General features: G+C 37.0%; 2 protein-coding genes across 2 annotated transcripts; both read right to left on the minus strand.

Moving 5' to 3' along the window:
- Positions 1-8,521: 8,521 nt before the first annotated feature.
- On the minus strand, positions 8,522-12,019 carry LOC103401439 (triacylglycerol lipase OBL1-like). The gene is made up of 5 exons (XM_008340150.4): positions 11,614-12,019; positions 10,177-10,370; positions 10,020-10,053; positions 9,026-9,657; positions 8,522-8,918 (listed from the first exon to the last, which is right to left on the minus strand). The coding sequence occupies exons 1-5, from the start codon at positions 11,915-11,917 to the stop codon at positions 8,655-8,657; spliced, it is 1,428 nt and encodes a 475-aa protein (XP_008338372.3). The 5' UTR covers positions 11,918-12,019; the 3' UTR covers positions 8,522-8,654.
- An 11,762-nt stretch (positions 12,020-23,781) lies between these two features.
- Positions 23,782-24,986, minus strand: LOC103401383 (transcription factor HEC2-like). Its single transcript, XM_029093605.2, has one exon. The coding sequence runs from the start codon at positions 24,735-24,737 to the stop codon at positions 23,925-23,927; it is 813 nt and encodes a 270-aa protein (XP_028949438.2). The 5' UTR covers positions 24,738-24,986; the 3' UTR covers positions 23,782-23,924.
- Between the last annotated feature and the right edge of the window lie 1,783 nt (positions 24,987-26,769).

Genomic DNA, 26,769 nt, shown 5'->3' on the forward strand with positions numbered 1-26,769 from the left:
TATTTGGGTGTCGTCTATTTAGTACTTGTTTTTCAGGACTGAACTTAGGCTACTCACGCTCTGATTGTGTATTCGCACATATTCTAGTACTTGCCTTAGCTAGTACTCTTATGAATTTGGCTTTTATTTATTTGTATTCTCTATTATCATTATTGTTTCCGCACTGTGCATATGGCTACGTCACCCTCACGTGACGGCCAGCATGCCTTGACTCGGGTCGGGGTGTATCCCTAAGTTTGTCTTGTCGTCGCCTACCTTCCCTTTGTTCATTTTTGTTGAAAACCCCTAGTTCTTCTATTTTTTGAAGGATCTAAAATGGGGTGGAATCTACGCGAGGATCCTGAGCAAACGACGCTTACCTACTGTAAGTACAAATTTCAGTTCGTTTTGTGCTTTGTTGGTTCCCTTTTTTTATTCCCGTTATTCTGGGTTTATTGATTCCAAAATCTTTGTTGGTGATTTGTGGGTTTTGTTGATTGTTTATTCGAAATGCTTACTGGTATTTTGTAGAATGAGGGTCATGTGATTGCTTTGTTATTGTTGTCGAGAAAAAGGTAGTTTGGGTGCTAGTGGTTCAAGGGGTCTGGTGGGTGCTTTGTGTATTGTTGTTGAGGAAATGGTAGTTTGGATGCTGGTGGTCCTAGGGGTCCTTTGGATAATTGTTTAACAAAAGTTCAAATTTGGGTGCTTTTGTTTTATTTATTCTAATGTTGGATAATAGAGGGTCATTTTGGTGCTCTGTTTGTTGGTGAAGAAGATATTGTGTTTTCTTTGTTTATTCAAAATGCTTACTGATTTGTTGGATAATAGGGTCATTTTGAGTCCTCTTGTGCTTTTTTTCCATGATGTGTTTTCCTTTACTTTATTGTTGGCTGTTGAATATGTTGAATTGTAATTGTTTACATTTGGGGTGGGTTGTGGTTTTACGGTTTGTTGGCTGCACTAACTAGGGTCTTTTTTGTGCTTTGTTTGTTGGTGAAGAAGATGTAGTGTTTTCTTTATTTATTCAAAATGTTTACTGATTTGTTGGATAATAGGGTCATTTTGGGTGCTCTTGTCTATTTTTCTGTAATGTTCTTTTTCCTTTGCTTTGTTGTTGGCTATTGAATATGTTGAATTAGAATTGTTTACATTTGGGGTGGGTTGTGGTCCTACGATTTGTTGGCTGCACTAACTAGGATCCTTTCTGTGATGTGCTTTTTCCTTTGTTTTGTTGTTGGCTGTTGAATATGTTGAATTGCAATTGTTTACATTTGGGGTGGGTTGTGGTCCTACGGTTTATTGGCTGCACTAACTACGATTTTAACCTTTTTTTTTTGTGAATTTCAAGTTATCCAGAACTATTTTCCATTCGTTTGTATTATGGTGGGAAGCTTGGTCATGAATACTACTATAGGGGGAAAGTTGCATATATAGATTATTGCGACAATGACTTAATGTCACTCTCTGTGATAGATGATATGGTAAAAGCTCTAGGATATAGTGAGATGTTCATAAACTACTACTACAAGATTCCCAATATGGACATTAGTAATGGTTTGAAGCTCATCCAGAGTGATGTCGATGTACAGAAGATGTGCAATTTTGTTCCAAAGGCTCGAGTGTTAGACATGTACATTGAAGAATTGTCTGCAAAAGACGCCCTTACCAAGAACAACATTTTATGGAGTCTATGGAGTGCACCGGTCCAAGCACAGTGGTTTTTGAAGAATTAAGTGATGAGGAAGGGGATGTTATGGCAATAACTTGTAAACCAAGAAAAAGAAAAGGTTGCTAGCCATTGAATAACCCTCAGATAATAAAGGGGTGTCTGTTGAAGAAGAGGTGACTATTATGTGCTCCGATGATGGTTTTCACCAAGAATAGGTGACTGGTACAAGTGTGGCTAAGGTTGAAGATGTACAAATTGCTCGAAAATGTACCAGTTGATGAACAAGGTGTACAAGTTGGTGAAGAAGGTGAAAGGGAACATGGTAATACCTTCTTTAATGTACCCGTCGATTTTGAAGGAAACCAAGAAGAAAGTGATGAAGAAGATCCTAAAGAAGACAGTGACTTTGTAAAAAGTGATTATGGGAGTGATGAAGATAACCCAAATTTTGCTACGTATGATATGATTCAGGAAGCACATATGGTGCAATATGAGTAAAGAACATGAAGGCAATCTGAGAAAATGAAGAAAAAAAAAAGGTAAACTGATAATAGCATGAAGGAGAAGAATAGCAAGTAAATGAAAGAGAAGGGGATAAACAAGAAGAGGAAGGATAACAAAAGGTTGAAGAAGCTGGAGATGGGGAGGTGAATCTGGTTCATGAACCAAATTATAATTCTGATGATCTGGAAAGTGTACACTCTGAAGATGAGGAAAGAGGCAAAAAAAAAAAAGCATTACCAGAGTTTAATGAGAAAACGGACATGAAGAATCCAGAGCTTACTCTACGGTTTATTTTCAGAGACTGTGTGCAATTCAAGAAAGCCGTTATGATGTATTTCTTAGTGAATGGATATAGGGAAATTCATTTTCATAGGAATGAGAAGTTGAAGATTACTGTCAAGTGTGCAAAGGATTGCCCTTGGATATGTGTTGCTGGCAAGATGCATGGATCAAACAACATCCAATTCAAGACAGTCCTTGATCACCATACTTGTGGGAGGACTTGGGCAAATAAGAACATGACTGCTTCTTTACTCACAAATTTGTACTTGGATCAAATAAAGCTCAATCCCACATAGCTTGTCGAATCTTTTTTATCCACTGTGGAATCTGAGTCGAATCATAGGTGTACAAAGATGAAGGCTTATAGGGCATTGGATAAAGCTTTCAAGATTATTGAGGGAAACATGCAAAGCAATATACAAAACTGTGGGATTTTGCTGAAGAAGTAAGAATGACTAACCCTGGAAGCACTGTGAAGTTGAAGTTAGATGGGGAAAGATTTCAGAGGATATATGTTTGCTTGAGGGCATGCAAAGAAGGCTTTAAGGCAGGATGTAGACCTTTAATAGGTTTAGATGGGTGCCACTTAAAGGTTTTACATGGAAGGCAATTGCTATGTGATGTTGGCATTGATCCAAACGATGAAACATGGTTTATTGCTTATGCAGTGGTGGAAATGCAAAATAAGGTAGCTTGGATTTGGTTCTTACAACTGTTAGCTTATGATAAGGGTATAGAAACCAAAATGAGTGGACATTTATCAGTGACAAGCAAAAAGGGCTAATTCCAGCATTTCAAAAGGTTCTCCCCATATGCCACCACTGATTCTGTGTCAGGCATTTGTACACAAACTATAAGAATTTGTTTAAGGGGAAAACTTTGAAAGATGCTCCATGGGCAGTTGCCAAAACAACAAGGGTTCCACACTTCAAAAAGGCAATGGAGGAGGTTAAAAAGCTAGATGAGAGGCCTACAAATGGCTAGTGAAGAAGTCTGCAACTCAATTGAGCAAGTCCCACTTTGAAACCTATCAAAAGTGTGACATATTGCTGAATAATTTGTGTGAATCATTCATTGCAGTCATAATAGTGCCAAGGCAAAAACCTATTATAACTATGCTACAAATGATTCACACTATGTTGATGAAGAGAATTCAAATGAGGTGAGGTATAATGATGAAGCAAGTAGGAGATCTCTGCCTTAATATTAAGAAGAAGTTGGAGAAAGCCAAACTCTTAAGTGGCATGTGCATTGCATAATGGTCAAGAGGGACCAAATTTCAAGTGGATGTTGGAGATAGGGAACAATATGTGGTGGACTTGGTTAAGAAGACATGCTCTTGTAGAAAATATGACTTGATGGGAATACCTTGCAACCATGCAATATCTATCATCCATTTCAAGAGAGAAAAACCTGAGGATTATGTGGATGCTTACTATTCAAAGGCACGGTACTTGGAAGTTTATTTTCACTTAGTAATGCCAATGAATGGTATGTCATTATGGGAGGATACTGAAAACTCACCAATCTTGCCTCCATTATACACAAGGCAACCTGGAAGACCAAGGAAGAAGAGAAACAAAGAAGCTGCTAAATTGGAGAAAGATGGTGAACAAACTCCCACCAACCCACCAAATAATCTTGATGGTCCTCCTAAGCTACTTAAGCTAGGAAGGAAAGGGCAAGGTGCTTTGAAATGTACTATATGCAAGCAAGAATGACATAATTCAAGGACCCATCATCGACATCTTCCTCCAAGGAACAAACATGTAACATTTTGTACTTTCTTTAATCATTTAATCCTTAATCCTTTAGAGTGCGTTTGTTGCACTCGACTATTTCGGACTAGACTAGCTTCAGGGACTAAGCTGGACTGGCTTAGAGTAGATTAAGCTGGACTAACTTATCATTTTATTTGTTTCTAGAATCATATATCATTCCGTAAAGACCAAAATCTTTTTTTATTTTTCCTAAAATTATCTCTCTGTAGCCTATTCATCTTTTCCCCCGCCATTCTCCCTCTCATCTCCATCTTTTTATTTTGTTTCACCATTTTTCCAAAATATTCTTCTTCTCTCTCCTTACTTCTCCTTATTTTCTTCCGGGTACTGTCTCCCCCCTCCCTTTTTTCCTCTGTCGACTTATCCCTAACCTCTCCCTCTTTTCCTTATGCAGAAGATTCACGAGGAGGATTCATCGGAGTTCTCCACCCAGCGCCTCCTCTGAATTTCTCGGAAAATCTCAAGGTTCTGTAGTGATTTTTCATTTTTGTTTTGAATTTGTGTGGGGATTCGCAGATGTTTGAGCATTTGGTACGCTTTTGGTCCCGACTTGCGTCTGGGTCGCTCGAGAACGCCAAGATCGACGGCGAGCTTCTGATGATGGTTGTCTGGTGATGGTCTGGTGGTTACAACCATGGCGATTTTGCTGAGAAAGAAGGAGATAGTGAATTGAACGAAGAAGAAAGGAAGGGAATCAATGGATTGTTTTTCAGTTTTTGTTTGAGTCTGGGTTTAGGCTTTTGGGTGGGATAGTAAAGGCCCAAGGGAGTGGACGAAGGTGCAAAGGAGAAGGGAGTGGTGAAGGTGCGAAGGAGAAGGGAGAGGGCGAAGCAGCAAAGGAGAAAGGAGACGTCAAGGGATCAGCGACGGGAGAGAGAACGGGACTAGCAGTCCGCTTGAAATTGAAGGGTCTCGCTAAGAACATTTAGTGAAGCATTCAATCGGGGTGAGTCCTCGTTAGTCCCATCAAAACTAGTCCAGTGTAAACAACAAACATAAGACTGGACAAACAATTAATCTAGTCTAGTCCAATGACCCCTAAGAAGGTCAAACAAACACGGCCTTAATCCTTTAATCCTTTAATGAATGATTTTATTCTTTGTTATAAGCATCCACATCAGCACAAGGGAGAGCATTATCATCAGCAAAAGCTACACCTAGAAAGAGGACAAGGAAATCTAATGTAAAAACTTAATGTTCTCCTTTATAGTTTACAACAGCAAGTTTAGTTTATAACCTTGCTTTGCATCTGACATTTTGTAATGAAGATTGAAATTAGGCATCACAAACAGGGGAGGGTTCATCTGCAAATCTTGAAGCTCGTTCACCAAAAGCCACCAAGCAGAGAAAGACAAGGCAAACCAATACCTAAAGATGCCAAAAATTGTAACAAATTACTATTTTTTAGTTCATGTTTTATGTGCAATAGGAACTAAAATTATGGTACATGGGTTCTGGAATTAGACATCACAAACATTGAATTTCTTTTGGTTTTTTTGAACTGATTTGTAACCCTGAATATGCACTGTTTTGCTAGATGGATTTCAATAGGTTTTTTGAATCAGTGCACTGTGCATTTTGGGATATTTAAGGATGTCTAATGCATATCTTTGTAAATGTTAGATGGATTAACGATGTTATATGAATTACAGTTCATCTTTTGGTCTTTGCAAATGTTTTGTTTGAGGGGGACTTTGTGTTCATCTTTTGGTTATATCATGTGTTTATGTAGGATTTGTATTCATCTCTAGCTTACATCATGTGTTAATGTGGGATCATGTGTTTATGTAGAATTTCCATTTGGTTTTTTTAGGTTGTATTATCTTTCAAAATTGGACCCTTTAAAAAAATTTAATTTTTTTTAACTGACGTGGACTACTTTTGGCGGGAAAAAATTATGTTGAATTTTTTTTAAATGACGTGGAAATTAATTTTGGCGAGAAATCTACGTGGAAGTTCATATGTGGAGATGGTGGGACCCAGCTTCAACCATGTCAGTATATAATGGAGGACTTGACAGACAGCGTAACGGAGGTAGAACATTGCAACAAATTCGTACATAAGGTATGACATTGAAACTTTTTAAAGATGAGGTATGAAACTGTTAATGGACCAATAGTTGAGGTAGTTCTGTGTAATTTACTCAAGAGAAAAAAAATAAAAAATAAAAAAAAAGATGTCGTCTTCTTCGTCTTTTTTCAACTTGATTTGTGTTTTTCATCTGGGTTTTTCTGGGTTCTTCAAGCCCAGCTCAGGCACCATCCAAGTCTCAGGCACAAGCCTGGTTCAAGCACCATCCTTATTTTGTGTTTAATTGACGTGCGCAACCTGAGCGCTCTGTCTAGTGGGTTGGCACCATGGTATAAAAAATCGATAATATCGGCGATATTTCGCCGATATTATCGTTTTTTTGGAAGTCCGATATTTCTACACATATCCAATAGGTTTTCGTCAAAATATCGAAATAATATCGATAATATCGATAATATCGCGATATTAGCGATAATATCACGATATTAGCGATATTATCGCGACATTGCTTGAAGGCGACGCCGATGGAGTAGACGGCGACGGCTCGACGAGGAGGAAGGCGAGGGAGGAGCAGAGGGAGACGCGGACGAGGAGGATCGCGCCGATAGGGACGACAGAGGAGAGGTAGAGGTCGTGGGACATATTGACGGGCTCGACGAGGAGGAAGGCGAGGGAGGAGCAGAGGGAGACGAGGACGAGGAGGATCACGCCGATGGGGACGACGGAGGAGAGGTAGAGGTCGCAGGACATGGTGATGGGCTCGACAAGGAGGAAGGCGAGGGAGGAGCAAAGGGAGACGCGGACGAGGAGGAGCTGAGAGATGGATTGAGAGATGAGGGAGTGGGGTGTGTCTGTGTGTAGAAGAAAGGAAAGGAAAGAAATAAATAATAGAAAATGAGGGAGTGGGGTGTGTCTGTGCGTGTTTATGTGTGTGGAAAGGAAAGAAATAATAGAAAATGAGGGAGTGGGGTGTGTCTGTGCGTGTGTATGTGTGTGGAAAGGAAAGAAATAATAGAAAATATGTGTGTGGAAAGGAAAGAAATAATAGAAAATGAGGGAGTGGGGTCTGTCTGTGCGTGTGTGTGTGTGGAAAAGAAAGAAATAATAGAAAATGAGGGAGGTACATCCCACGTGAAGAAGGAAGAAAGGTAATAGAGAAATGATGGGTGCGGCAGTATGTCAGAATTAGGGTAGATTTAAAAACTAAAATATGAGTTTTACTCGAAAGTTGTAGTAAATCATTATATATAAATTATTATGGTGTGTTTAATTTTTTTTTCATTAATTACTACATATTTTCTTCACTCACAGTGTTTGCCAGCTCGCTGTATAATCAACTTAAATCAGTTAAATCCATCATGTAATGCATTTCCTTTCAATTTTTTGTGATAAACTAATAGATAATTGACTAAATAAACATCCTGCAAAGTTTCAATAAAAATTTCCAAGTTTTTCTTACAATTTCCGTGTTTTCCATGTAATTTTTATCGATATCGATATTATTCCGATATTTCCATCGATATTTCCGTGTTTTCGGACTACCGATATTTCCGATATTACCGATATTTTCTTCCTTAGTTGGCACCCATAGCACCAACCCAGACCCATGTCCAATTTCCTCTCGATATTTCAACTGGGGGTTCAATTTGGTGGCATAGATTGCAGTTTTCAGGCTTCTTCATGTTCGATTTCGAGCAGTGCAGCCACGAGTTGTGATGGGAGGGAAATATTTAATTTTTTAAGAAAAAAAGCACAAAGATGTGCGACGGGGACGTAGTGGGAGGGTGCGAGGGGAAGAAGATGATGAACAATCATCTCCTTTGTTTTTTTTCTTTTTTCTTTAAATATTTTTAAATATATAAAAATAAAAAGTTAAATATTTTTAATTCATATAATAATATTTAATTAGATTTGTGGGACTTAGTTATGCCCCACATCAGCACATAACGGAATATATGACGGAATTGTGACAGAATGATCACATTGATTTGCGATATCTATTTTCAAGGACTACATTGATCAATTTTCAATTTCAATGATCATCTTAATGGAGTGGATCAATTTCAAAGATTATTTGTGATAAAAACTCTAAATAATATGAATCTCAATATTTGGATATGCCCCGTGCTATTAGGATGCCAGATGGCATCATCTTGTAGTGACAGACAGAGTTGGGTATTAGCTTAAATAGTATATTGTAAGAGAAGAAGGGCAGTTAATGAGATATTGATTGTTTGTATTGTTGTTTTGTTCAATTGTAGAAGACGTAGAGTAGGGTTCTAACACGTACGTTTGTACAAATATAAATGCAATGTATTTAAAACGAATAAATAATAGGGAAATTACATTTAAGTCCTACTAGAGTTGTAGGACTATATATGTGTGTGTGCGCCTTTTGGATAATTTCATATGAAATACTTGAGCTGTAAAAACACATCCGAGGATCCCAATCTGGTGGCGTTTACATAATCTTGGGGACAATGTGCTGCTGCTCCTGGCATTACCAAACCCATTAACCTAATCATCTTAAAGAAGCACCCTTCTTTGTAGTCCAGTCCCTTCTTGTCTGGAATGGTGAAACTTCTTACCAGCTCACCAAAAGCATTCGCCATCATCGGTATTATTTTCTCTGGGGAGAAGTAATTCTTATTTGGCTCTTCTGGAAGAACCTGCACATATAATTAACAATTAAAACAAATAAGAACTAGTTCGGTAATTGTTTCTCAGTTTTCATGTTTATTGGATAGGATAAAAGAAATCATGAAGAAGCAGTTACCTGCACTTCATATTCCCTATTATAGTAGAGGCACTTCCCAAAGTGCTTGAACATTAGGGCCTTGTCATCGTAAGGCAGCCTCGGCACCAAGTCATTCCCATAAACGAACCTAAAATAATTAATCTTATGCTCTTTCATTTTCTTTTCCATGTACTCCCCGAAAACCTTGTCACCAACCCTAGGTTGCCCAAATGTATAAACTCCCTCCAACCTCTCCAACAGGAGTTCTGAATCATTTCCCTTGTGAAATGTTAAAACTGCTGGAAGGAGAATTGCTAGCGCACCACCTAAACTGTGGCCAGTTACTATAAATTTTGCTTTGTCATTTTCAAGCAGAAGTATTTTCAGCATGTCCCTAACGGCATAGTAAGCTAAGCCGCCTGGGTTCTTATCCACTTGTTTGATTTTCTCCGGCTCCGGCCAACCAACATCTCTCTGTAAACCTAGAGCTTTCATGAAACCTCCATGGATCTTTCCGACCCCTTTTAGTTTATACCAGGAGATGTCAAGGTCAGTGCACCATGCATCTGCATCGAAGGGTTCAGTGCCTCTAAAGGCTACAACAATAATGTCACGGTCGGCACTTCTGTCACGTAGAATACATGCCTGTGTTGTCGATTTTCCTTGATAATCTGCAAGACAATATATAATAACGTTGAGGTTTTGTTTTTATATAGTTGATCATATACATACAAGTATAATTTATTGCCAGTTTGTCCGAGTATATGATAATACGGAAGTTATCACACACATTATTGCAACTACATCATTCAAAGTAAAAGTCTTACAAATATGCACCATTGTGAGACTTCTTGTTTATAAAAGATTATCATATATTAATGTGTGTGCTCACTATAGTACTGATGTCTAGTAATATTCAAATTATGAATTTACTACCAAATTGTTATTAGCCTATTGTGTGTCCTAGTTAAAACTCCACCTCAATGTTATTGCATTAAAAAAAAAGTATTTGAGTAGTTTTAGTTATTCTTACCATTCCGGAAGTCGTAAGAGCCCACGAACTCCATCTGCCAAAATAATATGTAAGAAAAAAGAAAAGGCAAATATAAGTTTTACAAAAAATACAGTATTACTAAATTATTGGAAGCATCGGAGCTAATTAAAGATGTAAATTTAAAAAGTTATCATACCTTCCAGTGATCTTGGACTGTAGTTTCGATGTAGAATTTGTTCTCATACGATATTTTAGACGCCATCATACTAAGTGCTGCATTATACCTACCATCTCCATGTTTGATGCTTTTGTCCAGCTCTACTCGCTTGTCCAAATTTCCAATGAACGACACGAACGTTCTTGAGTCTTTCTTTGGTATTATATACTCACCTATATGGATAATATTCAATTAACTCCATTTAGTCCAACACATATCTTAATTATTTTCTGTATTGTTTATTGACCTCATGATTCATGCAGATTAGATAAACTATCGACAAGTGGTATAACAATTAACAGAATGAAAAAAAGTAGAGAAATTTAAAAACAGTTCATATATCATTACTACAATATATGAATCTAGCTACATGTGTTCACGATGGTCATGCCAAATTTGCCAAGGGGGACGAATGTATACTAAATGGGATACCTCAACAGCTAATGCAACTATCAATTTTTTTTTCTTTATTTTTGTTATATTGTAGATCTCAAATTCTGAAACTAACTTATTCATACTCATCATCTAACTCATCCTCCTCATTTTTATTTCATATATACTTTAGGAAAAAAAATACTAATTTTTTTCAAGCAATGCAGAAAAGAATGAGCCGAGATAGCTTCTCACTGCTAATAATTACATGTAAGGCATCAACCCTCTCCCGTAGGAGCGAGGACCATGCTTTAGAAATGCCGGCTACCAATTATAACTTCGTAATTAAAATTGTTAACATACTTTAGAAATACAAGTTGCTCATGAAGCCAGCGGACCCGCAGTGCTGCCTCCATTTAAAAATGTTTCCATGACCGCTTACCATTCTTCGTGACGAACATCATTTAAAGGTAAGCAAAATAAGTTGCTTACGTACATGAAGAGTGTTTTAAAAATGCTAGAAGGTAGGTCAAACAAAAAAAAATACAGAAAAGAATGTTGCAAGGTAAACTTTTAGGCTAGGCTTGGTTGAGGGTTTTCTAAATTTCAAGGGATTGATGCAAATTTATTAAGGAATAGACCACAATACATAACATACAATTACAAAAAGGATAAGGAAAACCCTCCATGACCTTTACATAGGCATATGAAAGGGATTGCTAATCCTTACTTGGGAAGTGTCATCTACAATTCCCTCCCACATGCCTTTGCAATGCTCATAGAGGACTTTTCTAATCCCCTCTGCATAACATTCAATGATCCTTTATAATTTACCATTAATCCCTCGTACTTGGAAAACGTCGAAACATAGCCTTAGTAAACTGTTTCTAAGACCAAATTTTATGGATAATAAGAATGAGTATTAATTTTGAGAGAAGCAACAACTGTGAGTACTGGTAAGATATTAGTTACCAATTAATTTAAGTAAATCTAAAAATTTGTTAAAAAAAAAATAATAATTGCATGAATGCAAATTAAATATACCTCGCAGCAAATTCTGGAGCAGCCCGACCAAGTTTTGAGTATTTGAGAAAAGGTTCAAGCAGAGCTCGATCCCCCTGCCAATCATTGCCATTGGCGTTGCCACAAACTGAAGCAACTTTTGCACCACAATGGAGAGAAATATGAGCCACCTCCGGTCAGGGTCGTCCTCGGTATCCATAGAAGAGTCGACAAACCTCCTCCTCTTTAAATTACTGGAAAACAAGATGTGAATCAGATCAAAGAATCCCACATCGTTGGGATCCAACAACATGTATTTGCAAGAGAAACTCTTGTTACAAGCCATGAGAGAATCTTGGAGTACTTCTTAGTGGTTGAGTTTCCAATGTCTATTTTCTGTGATCTGAATTCCATTTTTAGTACTATATATAGCACGTACGGTTTGGTAACAAAACTCTTGATCAGCCATGGTGGCTGCTACAATACAAGTGAAAGAACTTGGTAATTACTAAATAGTCTTTTAAGTCATTTCTTAGACTTTCTTTGACGCGTTCTTCAAGAAAATTCATATATATAATGTGTAATTCGAAAGTCCATGTCCTATAATCCACTTGACCTAAAAAATAAGAAAAGTCTTATAATCCAATGTGTAAAAACATTACGTATAGGTTGAGATGTTGACTGGGTTCATTTGAGTAATTTGACCCCTCATTACAAAATTATGAACTCTTGTGAACATACGAGTGAGACCTCTTCTTTTATATTATAACACTTGGATGGAGCACGAGGACAACTCCAGGTCGTACAAATTTATCAGAAAATCCACTATACTATGAACAAAGAACCTAATTTTTTAAGGAAAACTAATGAAAAAAATGCTTGAAAACTTTTAGTTTTAACAATAATGACAAAATAAAGAGTAAAATGAATAGTACCATGATTGACTTTTTAGTGTAAAAATATGATTTTTCGTTAAAGTAAATAATATCGGAAGTTTTTCGTTAAAGTTTCTAATTTTTTAATGGTTGCGAGAGAGAGTGGGTACTGAAAAAAAAAAAAATATATATATATATGCAAAGTTGCTTAGCTTTTGATGATACTCCAAAATAAAAAAAACTATACGCACATGAACCTGTTCACACCCGAAAAAAATATGATTAATAATTATTTTTTTGTGTTACACGAGATTGGAAAATTAATGGAACAAGTAATATCGTTCGGAGGGACAAACACGACGTCAGCGAAATGCAAATTTATGAAGCCACTTAATAATACGGTATAGTGATATTATTTTTCACTTGTAAACGAGAAATCTTAGGCTCGATTCTCGCTAAAAATGAATTTGAACCACATTATTGATAGCCTATTCTGAGGCTAAGTCCACTCCTTCTTCTTAGTATAGATAATAATTCAAAAAATATATATATGGGATATAAACATCGACTCTCTCTCTCTAAAAAGCCTCCCATGTTCTCTCTCTAAAATTATTTGTGTGAAACACAAACCCAGGAAACTTTCAACGTAGGCCTAGCCTTTGGCTTGGGTGACGGAGGCATCCACCCCTTCCTTTCTTCTTTTCCTCTCTCTTCTTTGTTCCCTTGAGATCTCAGTTTCTCTCTCCTTTGCCTTCTCCCTCTTTTCCTCCCCTCTCATCTCCTCTGCTTCTTCCCCCTCCCAGCATCCCTCCTCCTCTTCCTTTCCCTTTTCTAGTTTTCTCCCTTCCTTTTTAATTCTCGGTTCTCCCCTGAGTTTAATCTCAGTTTTCCTTGAGTCGGGTCTCAACTATCATGGGCTTCATGCCCCTTATCCGACATTTTCGTCTACTTTTTCTGCCTTCTATCCTTTAATTTCCTTCCTCCCTCTTTCTTAGTCGTGATATTCCATCAAGTGCTCGCATCGACAGGCTTCGATCAAAAATTGGATATCAAATCCATTTCCTTCCCCAACCGACATGCCAGATCCCCATCCAAGCTAAGTATTATGTGGCCTTCGCCATAGTAAGGGTATTTTACATACCCTTTACCCTCACTTTCTACCCATAAGATACTTTGTTTGTATATATTTGCAGGGATTCTTGATGAAGACTTGGATCTGGTGTCTAGTTTCTCAATTCGAAATTGGACTTCATCTGAGGATGTGGCGGCGGTGACAATCTAGTTTATGCTACATGAGATTAGGGTTTTATGTTGTTTGTTTTTTCAGCCTTCAAGCCTAAACTTATGTAGACCTCTCATTGTATCTTCTATTGCGGCTCTCATTTTGGTTGCACGTATTACTTTATATGTTGTTATGTACCTGCCTCTTTCTGGGCCTTGTATTAGTTATTCATATAAACTTCGGGTGATTTTATGTGTAGATGAAAGGACATTAAGGAGATCGATGAAGGTATTTAATTAATTTTACTCTTCTTTTTAAGTTGCATTGATTGCAAATGCAACGTATCAACGCTGGCGGATTCATTGTGGGGTCATAGGGCTCAATTGACCCCTTCAATTCAGATTTTTTTCATGTGAAAGTCTGGTATTGACCCCTTGGCTGTGTAGTTTCAGCTCAAGATAAAGCCCTCCAACTGAATTGTGGACATGCCACAGTGACTGAAGCATGCGCTTGAGAGTTATGCTCTGCGCGCTTGTTGGGTTCTTGGGACTCATGCATTGCTGCCCAAGCTTGCTTTCTTTTTATTTCAATGTCTCCATTTTCAATCATAAATAGGATAATGTAATTGTTTTCTACAATATAATTCGATGGCTATAATTTTTTTTTTCCCTATACATATAATTATATGTAGAGGTCGCACTTGGTGCGATGGCAAGTGCCTTCGCCCATGAGCAGTAGGTCTCGGGTTCGAGACTTGGGAGCAGCCTCTCCATAAATGGGGGTAAGGCTAGCCGACATTCACCTCTCCCAGACCCTGCGTAAAGCGGGAGTCTTGTGCACTGGGTACGACCTTTATACATATAATTATATGATTCAAACATAAGTGGGATGTTATTTGTAAAAAATATATATGAATTATACACAAGTTATTCGTAAATCACATATCCATTAAGAAACCGCTATGCAACTAACTTAAATGAACTTTATACATATAATTATATGATTCAAACATAAGTGGGATGTTATTTGTAAAAAATATATATGAATTATACACAAGTTATTCGTAAATCACATATCCATTAAGAAACCGCTATGCAACTAACTTAAATGAACTTTCTTCATAATTTATGTGTTCTGAGAATAAATTCCTAAATTCTAAAACTGTAAATACAAGGGGTTAAAATCTCGACTGAAATTAACTACATTATTTTCCCATGATTTTGGGGTATGATATTGAAACCAAAACTAACAACCAAATAACATCCTATTTGTTGTTATTTTCTTCGCATCTTGATTTGCTTGTAAAGTTATGATTTCATCGGATAATTAGGATTTTGGTTCAGAATTCTTATGGAGAATTTCAAATATAGAACTCTAATTCTCAGTTTAATACTCGTATTTGCTTTCTCCAAATCTCAAGCCATCTCTTCCATCCGAGAAAAGAAAAGGTGCAGAGCAACGTCATGGAAAGCTTAGTCCCTAGGGAGACTACTGTCCAATCACAGGAGTTGAGATCCACAAGAGCCGAGGATCCAAACACGGGTCCAGGCCCAACTGAGGTGGGCTTCAGCCCATCCAAAGTATTTCCCTACAGCCAATGCCTACTTATTATTGCGCATCCAGAGAAAAGCCCACATGGCATTCAGAAAAATATTTAATAACCTTGTGCTCCCCAGGCAGTTAAGAATCGAGGACCGTTTCTTCCAACAGTGTGCCTTCCCGTTTCAGTACTAGTCAATGTGACTATATCCAAGTCTGCTACTAGTTTTGATATGCTTAGAATGTCATTTAGGCCTTTTCGTTACAAAGATTTCTCTTTCACGAGTTGTATAAAACCATGAGCGTATCTCTCGTGGTAATAAACATGTAAATAGTTGCATACAACTGAAGTAACTAAAAGGTTCTCATTTTCTAGTAGCTTGGTAATCTTACTTCCATAAAGAATTGTTTGCCTAATAAGTAAATAACATTGCGGAAATAACAATTCTATAGACTTATTTCGGTGAAATGAGGACTCAAAAACCCAATGCAAAATAAAACAATAGAAACTAGCCCAAGGCTTATGGGAAAAAAAAATAAAAAATTAAGGGCTCATGCAAATGGTAAAGTTGATAAGCCAAGAAATGATGAAATTGGTCATATGTGGATGTTACATGCCTAATAAGGAAGCGACCGGCGCCACACCATCAATTTTGGTAAATAACTGTACTCAGGCACTTACCTAAGAATCAAACAAAGCTCCAACATCGGAGCGAACCACCATAGTTGTCCTTAAAACTAACTGAGCAGAACATAAGGTGCGCCTCTCATGAGTCCCCAAAACATTAACACGACTTGGTCACGTTTCCAAGTCTTATGACAAAATGGGCACTAACTAAGCAAAGAGCATGCGTCAGACATTTTATCTCCCAAAATGAGTCAGACAACATCGAATGTCAGAATTTGGATGGCCAAAATATGACCACTTGCACGGTGTCACAACAGTACACACTAAAGAATTCCACTTAGGCTAGACATAAAGAGAAAAGAACTCCGCTCATTTTTGCCTCAAGGTAACTTAACTCCTCTTTTGCAAGCTTGGTACTCATTGCTCCTTTAAGTAAGTAAACGACTTAGGCATCCGAAAGTGACATGCCACTACCACATCAGTACCAGTTTCATGTAGAGGATCCAAACTATGCTAGTCTGAGTGTAAGTTTGACGATAAGAGGAAAAAAAAAAACTATTAAATCTACCACGCACAAATCCTTAATTTGTTAGCAAAAGGGCATAATATTTATTAACAAGACCATTAGTTTGCACTTACTTTAAGTTAGCAAACATATTACAAGCATATGAATTGAATTGTGACTTGGAACCAACCTTGCAATCAAATTTCTATCAAGATATATGGTTTATTGTTTTTCCCCTTTGATTTGCATGAGATGCATTGTATGCCATCCTAAATACATCTCACCTTGCAGATGGGACACGGGAATGAATTGTCATCTTCCAACATAAAAGAAAGAGAGAATTTGGTTCAAAGATATTAGATGTGCGTGCTCCACCTGCCCCCTTTAAATTGGCTACTCGGACTCCTGCCAAAATCTAATCCAACCAACCAACCAACCAACCATTTTATCGTCTGCATTCATCAATAGTATATTGCTATATAAATTCCATTGTTGCTCACACGGTCACACCACCTTATCTTCATTTATAGTAGCTTTTGCTTCCCATCTTTAGCGCACCTCCAAACTTATTCGACAGTTACTTTGTTGCAATGCTCATTAAACAAACACAAGTACAACTTTTTGTACTAACAAAACAAACTAATACGATTTGTGCTACATAATAAAACTTGGTAATTTCACTCGTAATGCTTAATAACCATTTAAAAAATATTAGGAACCTCATCTTATTTGAAGACAACATTGTGAGTGTATATTATGTCGTCAATGAAAACGTTTTAAACAAAAATCTATTTAATCAATAGTTCAAATTGACAATTTGGTAAGATAACATATCAAGTTATATATAACAAGAGATCATTTGCTTGCAAGGGTGCATCTCTAGTGTGAATTCATCTTAACGGAAATAAAATCCAATGAGTTGTGATAAATCTATACCCTCATAGAGAATAATGATTAGTCTGATGACTATAACCATGGTCTCATACAATAGAATTAACGTGAAAATGCTCTGTTCATATTATATCTAAGGGAGCTAATACGTGATTTAATCTGTTATTTAGATATAGAATTGACATAGGAGATATGAATGTGAGTGGAAAGATGAAAAATTATCGATCCAAATATGTAAGAATAAGATCAAAAAGTAGTAGATGGGAATATGAAAATCGACATTATAATAGAAGAATGCATGTGTCAGAAAAATGATACAATGCATGCACTTGGTACGGGGGATTGAAAGTTCGATTCATTTCATGGATTTATGAAAAAAGGGGACTCGGCATTTTGCTCTCTCAAATAATGAAACCTTGTTTTCGATGTTGGAGGCTTAGTAAGGTATCTCACATGGGGTCTATCTGGTATAATCACTGTTCTAAAATTGCCACCTAGGCGTTAGACGACTGATAACCGTTCTGATTAATGCTTAGGCATTTGAAAAGGGCACCTAGACCAGCTGAGGCACCTACTAACCCATCCAAACCTACCTAGGCACCTGCCTAGGTTGCGACTCACTTAGACAGAAAATAGATAACTTTCCATTTGCATATAATTTTTTTCAATAAATTTTAAGACTTGTTGAATACTTAAATAAGCACACACTATATGCTTGTTCCCCATGTTTTCATTATGTTCCAATACTTCATAATACATATGTCATTCTATTTTGTAGTTTATGATGAAATTATATATATTTTAAATATAAACAGACACTTATTTACACGAAATATAATAGATTTATTTAAATTCGCCTAGTCCGCCTAGGCCCTAGACCCCAGCTTGCCGCCCAACTAGCACCTAGCGTGTTTTAAAACCTTGGGTATAATATAGATGTGGTTTGACCACTTTTTTTTTTTTTTTTTTTTTGGTGGTTCATTTGTTTATATGCTGAATAAGATAAATGGCTTTTAGTGACGCATGATCGTAGAGACATGAACACTTCCATAATTCGACCCTGCCATGGGAGGCAACCTACCACCCACCTCTACTGCAGGATCTAGGCTAGATATCAATTTTCTCTTCTGGTTTCTTGTTTTTGTTCCTTTTATTTTATATATCTTAGGGATGGGGGTGGGGGCGTTTATACTGAATGATTGGCCATCGGGTTACAATTGAAGGAAATCGAACCACTCACGTAGCTTAATTCCAATACTTAACCGTTGTTCTCTTCTATTAACCATGGATGGGAGATTCAAATTTTGGATTTCTCTCAATGTTTGGAACAAAAGAACCACCGAGAGTGATGAGTTAGATGATGACTGGTCATTGTACTCAGTTTGTTTGAATCAGCCATTCTCAGATGCAAATCGATGGCAAAAAACGATGCTAGGACAAACACTAGTGTTTTTATGCGAAGGATCGACTTATTAGATAACAATAAAGAAATTGTTATCAAAATGGCGTTTTCTCTAGGAAAATATTTGCGTCCAACCCATAATTAATGGATCCTAAACGTCATAATCAAAATAATTTATTTTTTAATCATTGGTTAAAGATTATCTTTGCGAAAATCAATCAAATTGACTATCGTTTAGTTATGTATATGTGTATATAGAACAATGATCAACAATCTTGGTAAAACAATCAATATTTTTGTAATGACTGTTCAACTGTTTGATAAATATTATTAACTATATTGAGAAAAAAAATAAAAAAAAGATAAAGAATTGAGAAATACCGAAGAACTAGAGAGAGAAAACTGAAGAGGAAAGTAAGAAATAATGAACGTGCTTTCTGTATTGATTGAATGATTCTTAGTTACAACAGATAGCTCATAAGCTATTTATATAAAACAGAGAAGCTATTTATACAAAAGACACCTTATTTAATACTAACAGACTACTTAACGACTTCTAACTATACTTACAATCCAATGCGCTAGATGATCTCATGTCACTGAATCAAACACATCACATAGTGACATACAATGTTTATGTAAGAATCAAATATAATTCATGGCCAAATTCCCTATAATTATGCTTGGGCTAAAGGACTTCTAATTTTTAAAGGTTTAATGTAATAACTAAAATTCATTCAATCAACACATAAAAGCACGTTCATTTTTCCTTATTTTCTCTTCAGTTCTCTCTCTAGTTCTTTAATGTTTCTCAATTCTTAATCCTCTTCTGATTTTTCTCAATATAGTTAATATGCCATTAGGGCAGGTTGTCCCACATTTGAAGTCCAAAAGCCACACGTGTTCCATGTCATCAGATTTGTGTTGTCCACGTGTTAGGCTTGAAAATTCACTACACATGAGGAGGCGTATTGAGAGTGAATCCCACATCGGGGAAATGAGAGACCTTACATGTGCTTATAAGAATTGTTTACTCTCCATATTGCTAATTGGTTTGATTGTGGAACCTCAACTTTCTTTATCGTATCAAAGCAAGTTGTCCCACGTGTAAAGCCCAATGAACACACATGCTCCACGTTACCAAATTTATGATGTTCACGTGCTAGAATTGAAAATGTCTCACACTTGAGGGGAGTATTGACTGTTAATCCCACATCGGGGAAGAAAGAAACCTTGTGTGTGTTTATAAGTAATTAGATATTGTCAATTAATTTTGTGGTGGAACCTCAACTTTCTTTCCATAGAATGACAAACTAGCACGGATTTAATAAATTTTTTGAAAGCTTTGTATAAAATACATTAGTCACAATTACTAAGTGGACAAGAAGACGCACCTATATAAGAGCAACTCCACCCTTGGAGCCCTCCCCCCAGGCAATCCACTATTCAATCCACCCTGTGAACAGTAACTGCCTTTTGCATCTCTACTCTTGCACTTGAATAGCCCTGGCAATAGGCAATAAAATATTATTAATTTTTTTTTTACAAAATAATACTAAATAAATTTATTTGTAATTTCGGATAAGATATTTTAAATCGTTCTCGTTGCGTCACGTGTCATTTACCCAAAACGACTATTATAAATAAAATATTATTTATAGAAAAGTAGAAACTTTTTTTTTCTAAGATTTTTTTCGGATTTTTTACAATTTTTAAATTTTTTGATTCAAATAATTAATCTCTGCCGTTGGATTAAAAAAAATTTGAATTCCAACACTCCAGATTGTGCCACGTGTCACAACAGTAACTTTTCTTAATTTTAAAACTATTTTTTCTTTTTCTTTTTAAATTTATAAAGCATATTAACATCAACCGTTGATCTCAAATCGAACGGTTGATATTAAATCAGCTTTTTTTTTAGTACCGTTGAAAATCGGACGGCTCATATTAAAGAGCCGTTGGGATCGAATGGACTTTGGGAAGCCACGTGGCTTCCCAATGGTCACTATGCGTGGGTCATTCAATCTAAAAACGTGTCGGCTGACGCGCCCCCACGCGCACGTGAGGGGCACGCGCCTAACACAAAAAATATAAAGAAATTGACCGACGCCAGGCATGGCATCAACCTGACGTCACACCCCTCGGGCTGAAAGGCTGTCAATCCCTCACTGGCCTGGCCCTCGGGCTCCCACCCTAACTCGGGCTGCCCAATGCTGTAGCCAAACCTACCGGCCCTCGGGCCCTTTCCTCTCGCATGTCCCCCGAGCAAGGTCCAACGGTGGACTTGCTCTTAGAGGCACACGTATTTTCTTTGTTCAAAGCGGATGCCAAGCTAACTAAGATAATGTTAAAGCAAAAATTGGTATAAAATGTTATACCTCAATTTTGTTAAGATATGAATCTCACAAGTGGAAAGAATGGATCATTACTAGAAAATACTACTTGCCCTACAAAATTCGGGCTGACGAGCCATTTTTCGTCAGATAAATCAACTTGATCCGACGAAGTTTCCAGATAGTCGTGCAAAGCTGGTCAATATTTAAGGTTTTGCAAAAGGCTTTGCTCGAATAAATGATTTGGGAGGCAAGAATGTATTCGTAGGGCAAACATTGGCGACAAAGAAAAAAAATGGCGCATACTATGTAAACTTTTGCATGACGACCCATACGAGCAACTCCACTACTAAACAATCCCCTAGGCTATAGGCAAACCAATCCCCCAAAGTGAACAGTAACTGCATTTAGTGAACAATAATTGCCCAAGTGGATCTCAACTCTTAAACTGAATAGCCCAGGCTATATATTGGTATTAATATTATTAAATTTTTTTCAAAAATAATAAAAGATAATTTTATTTATAATTCCGGATAGGAAACAATCTCGTCACACCATGTATCATTATCTGAAAGTACAATTTTTGTGGATAGATTTTCGAGTATATTTTTAACAAATCCTGTAGCACCAAGTGTCATGATTATGTAAGAATTTTGTTGATAGATTTTTGATAAGATTTTTAACATACCAAACTGAAAGTATTTGATACTATTGAAATGTGATATAAGGTGGAAAAGCATGGTTAAGTATTATAATTTTTTTTGTATTTTTTAATATTGTTTATTAACTTAATTAATATGGGTTGTTGGATTACAAAAAAAATAAAATTGTAATCCAACAGCCTAGATTTTGACACGTATGCCAACGGTAAAAATTGAATTTTTCTTTTTCTTTTTTAGGCCTAAAAATCTGGACCGTTAATCTGAAAATTTCAATGGTCCAGATTACACCACGTCACCTAGTTGTTGGGAAAGTGCGCCTGCCCAACGAGCGCCAATCCTATTTTCCTATCCGGCTACTAGCCCTTCTCCCGCGTGTGATTCACGCGCCTGCTTAAAAAAAATGGTGGATGACTCCAGCCTGCTTAAAAAAATGGTGGCTAACGCCAGGCTAACATCAGCCTGACGTTAGTCCCCCCCACCCCCCCAGTCAGTGGGTTAGGGGATTTGGGCTTGGGCTATGTGTCGGGCTCTCCTGGAGCCCAGTTGATTAGGTAGGGCTGGAGCATTTTTTTGGGTTGCCCAATACCCTAGGGGATATTCTTGGGTGGACTTGCTATAAAGTTTCTGTTGCGCAAAGCCTTAATTAGGATTTAGGGTTTTTTTCATCAGGTAAGTGGATATATTCGTCGGGCAAAGTGAGAGACATGGTTGGCATATTAAATTCCTCCAATAATTTATGCATTCTACGAAATTAGTTTTGACGATCCAACCGTCAAATATTTTATATATACTTCCAGATCTACGCCAAAAATCACCAAAAACAAACATTACAAGATTAGGTAACGGGAAGAAATCTTTCAACGGTTACAATAAAAAATCACGATTTAACGGTCATCTTTAGCTCCGATTTTGATAATTTTTACAAATACACTCCTCGACCCTAGAAGCATACAATGAACGAACCCAATCATCAATTTAAAATATTTATACTAGTGTATATCACAAAAGCTTACGTTCTACTTAATGAAAGTATAAAATAAGGGTACTGCTATTCACACAGATGATAGCTAAAAGCATATAAGAGACCGGGTTGTTAGCACAATGTTATTTTGAAGAAACCATTGCATAACCAATTCACTCAATCTAGAAGTATTTCTCTTGAATTTTAAAATAAAATAAAACTCAAGCTTGAATCTCCCATGCTCGTATATGGACAATGAGCCCCCCCACTACTCGTCAAACTTTTATGGGCGAACAAAAATGTTGAAGCAAAAATGGTTGAATTCAGCATCAGTTGATCAAGGGTTTTGTCTGAGCTCGGGTTTGAACGGGGACCTCTAGTGTGTGAGAGTAGCGAGATAACTCACCACCCAGACTTCACTTGTCAACTTTTTGGGCGTAAGAATAATATCCTTTTGAGTTTGACCATGGTTTGGAGTCTTTAGACATACAAAAAGCTTGTTAAACATGCATCTCATTAGTCATTGCCACATTATCACTATCATCAGTAGTGTAATAAAGACTCTAATCATCATCTATCAGTGGTCTTTATTTACTGTTCTTAGTATATATAGTTCATCTTCAAGATCTTGCAATATATAATCTCTCTCAATTTATGGCATGTTTGCATGTTTACTACTTACCTAGAGTCATAGAAGCCATGAATCGGTATGAGAATGAATGGGATGGGATAAACAACTCTTCTTTTGGCAGTTGACCGTAAGAGTTACTATTTGTTATTATTGAATCTGGTTCGCAAGAGGTGATCTCTCTCCTCAGGGGTCGGAGTAATGTTTTGGCAACATTAGTAATCTTCTTGGTGACATAAAAATCGGTACGTAGATGGATATAGAGGAGGTCTCATTTCAATTTAAGCAAGGCAATACATTTGCCCATGCACTTGGTCTGTTTGAGTTTCGGGACAAGGAAGAAATATTTGGGAAGATGCTTCTTCGTTTTGGTTGATTCTGCTGCTGAAAAACGATCTTTGAGATGATTAGTTTATGGTTGTTTGCTATGGATTGATTGGGCCAACACTATTTTTATTTTTATTTTTCATTTCTTTTAACATATATTTACAGTTGAACTTGTTAGGACATTTGGTTATGTAAATAGTGTTCTGCATGGATTAATGCAACCTCTAAAAGCATGCAGACATCAAATTTTCCTTTAAAAAATAACAAGTAACAACTACAAATCAACAACTAATCCACATTCCCCTCAGAAACAATCTCTCAAACGTACACAACAATCACTCAATCAGTACATGATATTTCAAATTTCAACAAGTCTCCCATCATCTAAGCATCTGCACAGAACCCACCAACTGCGAAGGCCTTAAAAACCCAGAGTAATTCACATTACCCAACTGACTGCCACTCCCTTGGAATCCAAGGCCGACTGGTCTATCAGCCCCAGCTCTCTCCAGAGTCTGCACTTGCTTCTTCAAAAACTTCACATAATGTATGGCCTCGTCCAACATAGAAGCAGTGTCCATTTTAGTCCCACCAGGAACAAGTCTCTGCAGGATTCTGATCTTCTCGCTTATCCTCTCCCTCCGGTGCCTCGCCGCCACACTCTGTGGGTCTTTCGAAATCTTCACGTTCCTCCTCTTCGGCGGCTTCACCGCCTCCGGGTCTATCTGAATGGGCTGCATTGCTGCAATCCTGAAGATCATCTCCCTCATTGCAGCCATGGAGTTTCTCTTCTCGTATGAAGTACTGGATAGGACTGATAGTCCTGTAGGACTAATACCAGAAGGCTTACTTAGTCTTGGAGTTAAGGGTTCTTGGATTGGGTTTCCCATGAAGGAAACAGAGGAGGGTAATGCAGGATTTAGCAATGTTGGTTGTGGAGGAACTGCATTTGGATTATGGAAAATTGGTACTGGAGAAATGGATTCATGGTTATTTGGGTTTGGATTTGAAACCCAATTAAAATCTATCTCTGGAAATGTGGGATTGTTGTTGTTGTTAGGGTAAGAGTCACTGCAGAACTGATCAGGAGAGTGCTGCTGTTTTTGCATTTGCATCATCATCGTCATCATGTCCATGTGATGATGATGATCACCTGCTGATGATGATGATGATTTGAGCATGTCAACATCCATGGCTTCTCAGACGCGAGAGAGAGAGAGAGAGAGAGAGAGAGCAGGCTGGAAAAAATGTGAGAAACAAAGGAGGCAGAGGTATGGGGTGGAGGTGATGAGTGAGGAGGGGGAACTTTGTTTAGGGTGGGATTGGTGCAGTGACAGGGATAAGGAGGATGGAGAAAAGTTGAAAGGAAGTGAATAAAATAGTGGAAGTGAGAATTGATTTAAATACTGAGAAAACCTCCAATTTACAGAATCCAGCAGGCTTCATTTGTAAGTGGGAAGGACTTTATATAGCAAGTTCTGAGTGACCATTATTTTATACACCTATCGAAACCTGTAGAAAAATCTAAAAAATCATTTATGAATGCATTAACGTATCTGATAGAGACTGCCCATCATCTTGGACAACGACGACTTACATGAAGTGAGTTTACTGTATCATTTTAATTTAATAATATAATGTAGTATGTAAGTTTCTTTTCACATGACATTGCATTATTGAATTGATACGTCATGTGAAAGTAACTCGTTTCACACAGTTGCTCTCCATTGTGTAGGGATATCTCTACCATTGAATCATCTGAGTTCCGAATCAAAACAAATGGTCAAAGATCCAAAGCGTAGTTTTCTCATTAGATTAAAGGTAGACTTTTGGAACTTGAAATTATTGTCCACAAAGTTGATGGACTTGTTCAATGGGATGGTTGAAGAAGGTGCATGAACTTAGAACTGTTATATGATTTCTTTGACTCAAAGGTATTTGCTTTGCCTTAAAAATTTCACTTTATGGAACACAAAAAGATCAATTAGGTACCCACAGTCACATGAAATGTGTCAGATAATAACACATAGAATAATCCATCTTCTTAGAGTTCAAGTTTCAGTATAATATATTTCGCTTCTTAGCATAACGAGTTATTCATTTTAAAGGTTCAATACAATTGATGGATTATAAGTACATAAGAAAAGTTTATGCACATGTAGTAAATTATGATTCATGTATAACAAAAAATTAGTCATTATATGTATAAGAGACACATTATTGTATACAATAATACAACTCATAATACAAAAAATTCTCAAAAAGATTAGCTATAACAATTTTAATATCACAAGAAGTTAAAGTTAAACTCATTCTTGTATACAATTGGTAGCACTTAATAATCTTTCTGCTCATAGAGTTTAGCTATAGCAGTTTTAATGTCGTAACAAATCAAGAGTGTGATTATCACCGGGAGAAGTTTCCGGCAGTGGAATATTCCGGTGGGTGGAGTCGCTGTCAGTAGCTTGATCATGATTCCTGGAGATTGTATTATCCTGGTGTGCATAGTTTGTCTCTTCTCGGACTAGAATTCTCTCCCCTCTTCTTTCCATCTCCTTTCATTCACTTCTCTTACATTCTTTATTTTGTCTTTCTCTTTTTATTAAAATTAATATAAGATGTTGACATGATTTAATCATGATCTTTCAAATAGGAGAGAAGGGAAGGGGAGAGATAAAAAAGAAGGGAGAGAATCATGCTCTCTCCTCTCACTGCTTTTCTTGGCACACTTTCCAAGTTGGATTAGAAGCTGACGGTGATGCCGATTGCTTAGCTACCCTAGAAAACAACTCATCATTTTTCTTCTTCTTTTTCTCATTTGTCACTGGTAAACTATTAAATGTCTTCCTTGCGAACTAATAGTAATAAACTTTACACTGCAATCCCCTTTCAGTTTCCATAAACATGGTAACTAATTAAAATTAGTAAATTTGACGTCGACGTAAAAGGCATGCTAGGCAGAAGATCGAGATGCCTGACTCAAAAAATCAGCACAGTGAAGCCGGGGAAAAGTTAAAAGGTAATTTTGCATGCCACCGTTCGTAAACCATTCAATATTTCTACCATATTAGATAATCGAATTGAACTGATATTTCTATTATACTTTTATGTATTATATACATTAGTAGAAGATCTCATTGCTAAACAATCGAATACCCTTGGGAGTTAGAAAGGTGTTTTTTTTTTTTCTGGTAGATAATCTCAAATTATTCTACTGTAACAATA

This window comes from Malus domestica, chromosome 15 (genome assembly GCF_042453785.1).
Source record: "Malus domestica chromosome 15, GDT2T_hap1".
NCBI classification, from domain to species: domain Eukaryota; kingdom Viridiplantae; phylum Streptophyta; class Magnoliopsida; order Rosales; family Rosaceae; genus Malus; species Malus domestica.

Coding starts and splice junctions, on each gene's coding strand:
- LOC103401439 (XM_008340150.4), bottom strand. CDS start 11,917: ATGGCTTGTAACAAGAGTTTCTCTTGCAAATACATGTTGTTGGATCCC. Junction 10,054..10,176: donor CAGTCCAAGATCACTGGAAG/GTATGATAACTT, acceptor TTATTTTGGCAG/ATGGAGTTCGTGGGCTCTTA. Junction 8,919..9,025: donor ATAGGGAATATGAAGTGCAG/GTAACTGCTTCT, acceptor TTATATGTGCAG/GTTCTTCCAGAAGAGCCAAA.
- LOC103401383 (XM_029093605.2), bottom strand. CDS start 24,737: ATGGATGTTGACATGCTCAAATCATCATCATCATCAGCAGGTGATCAT.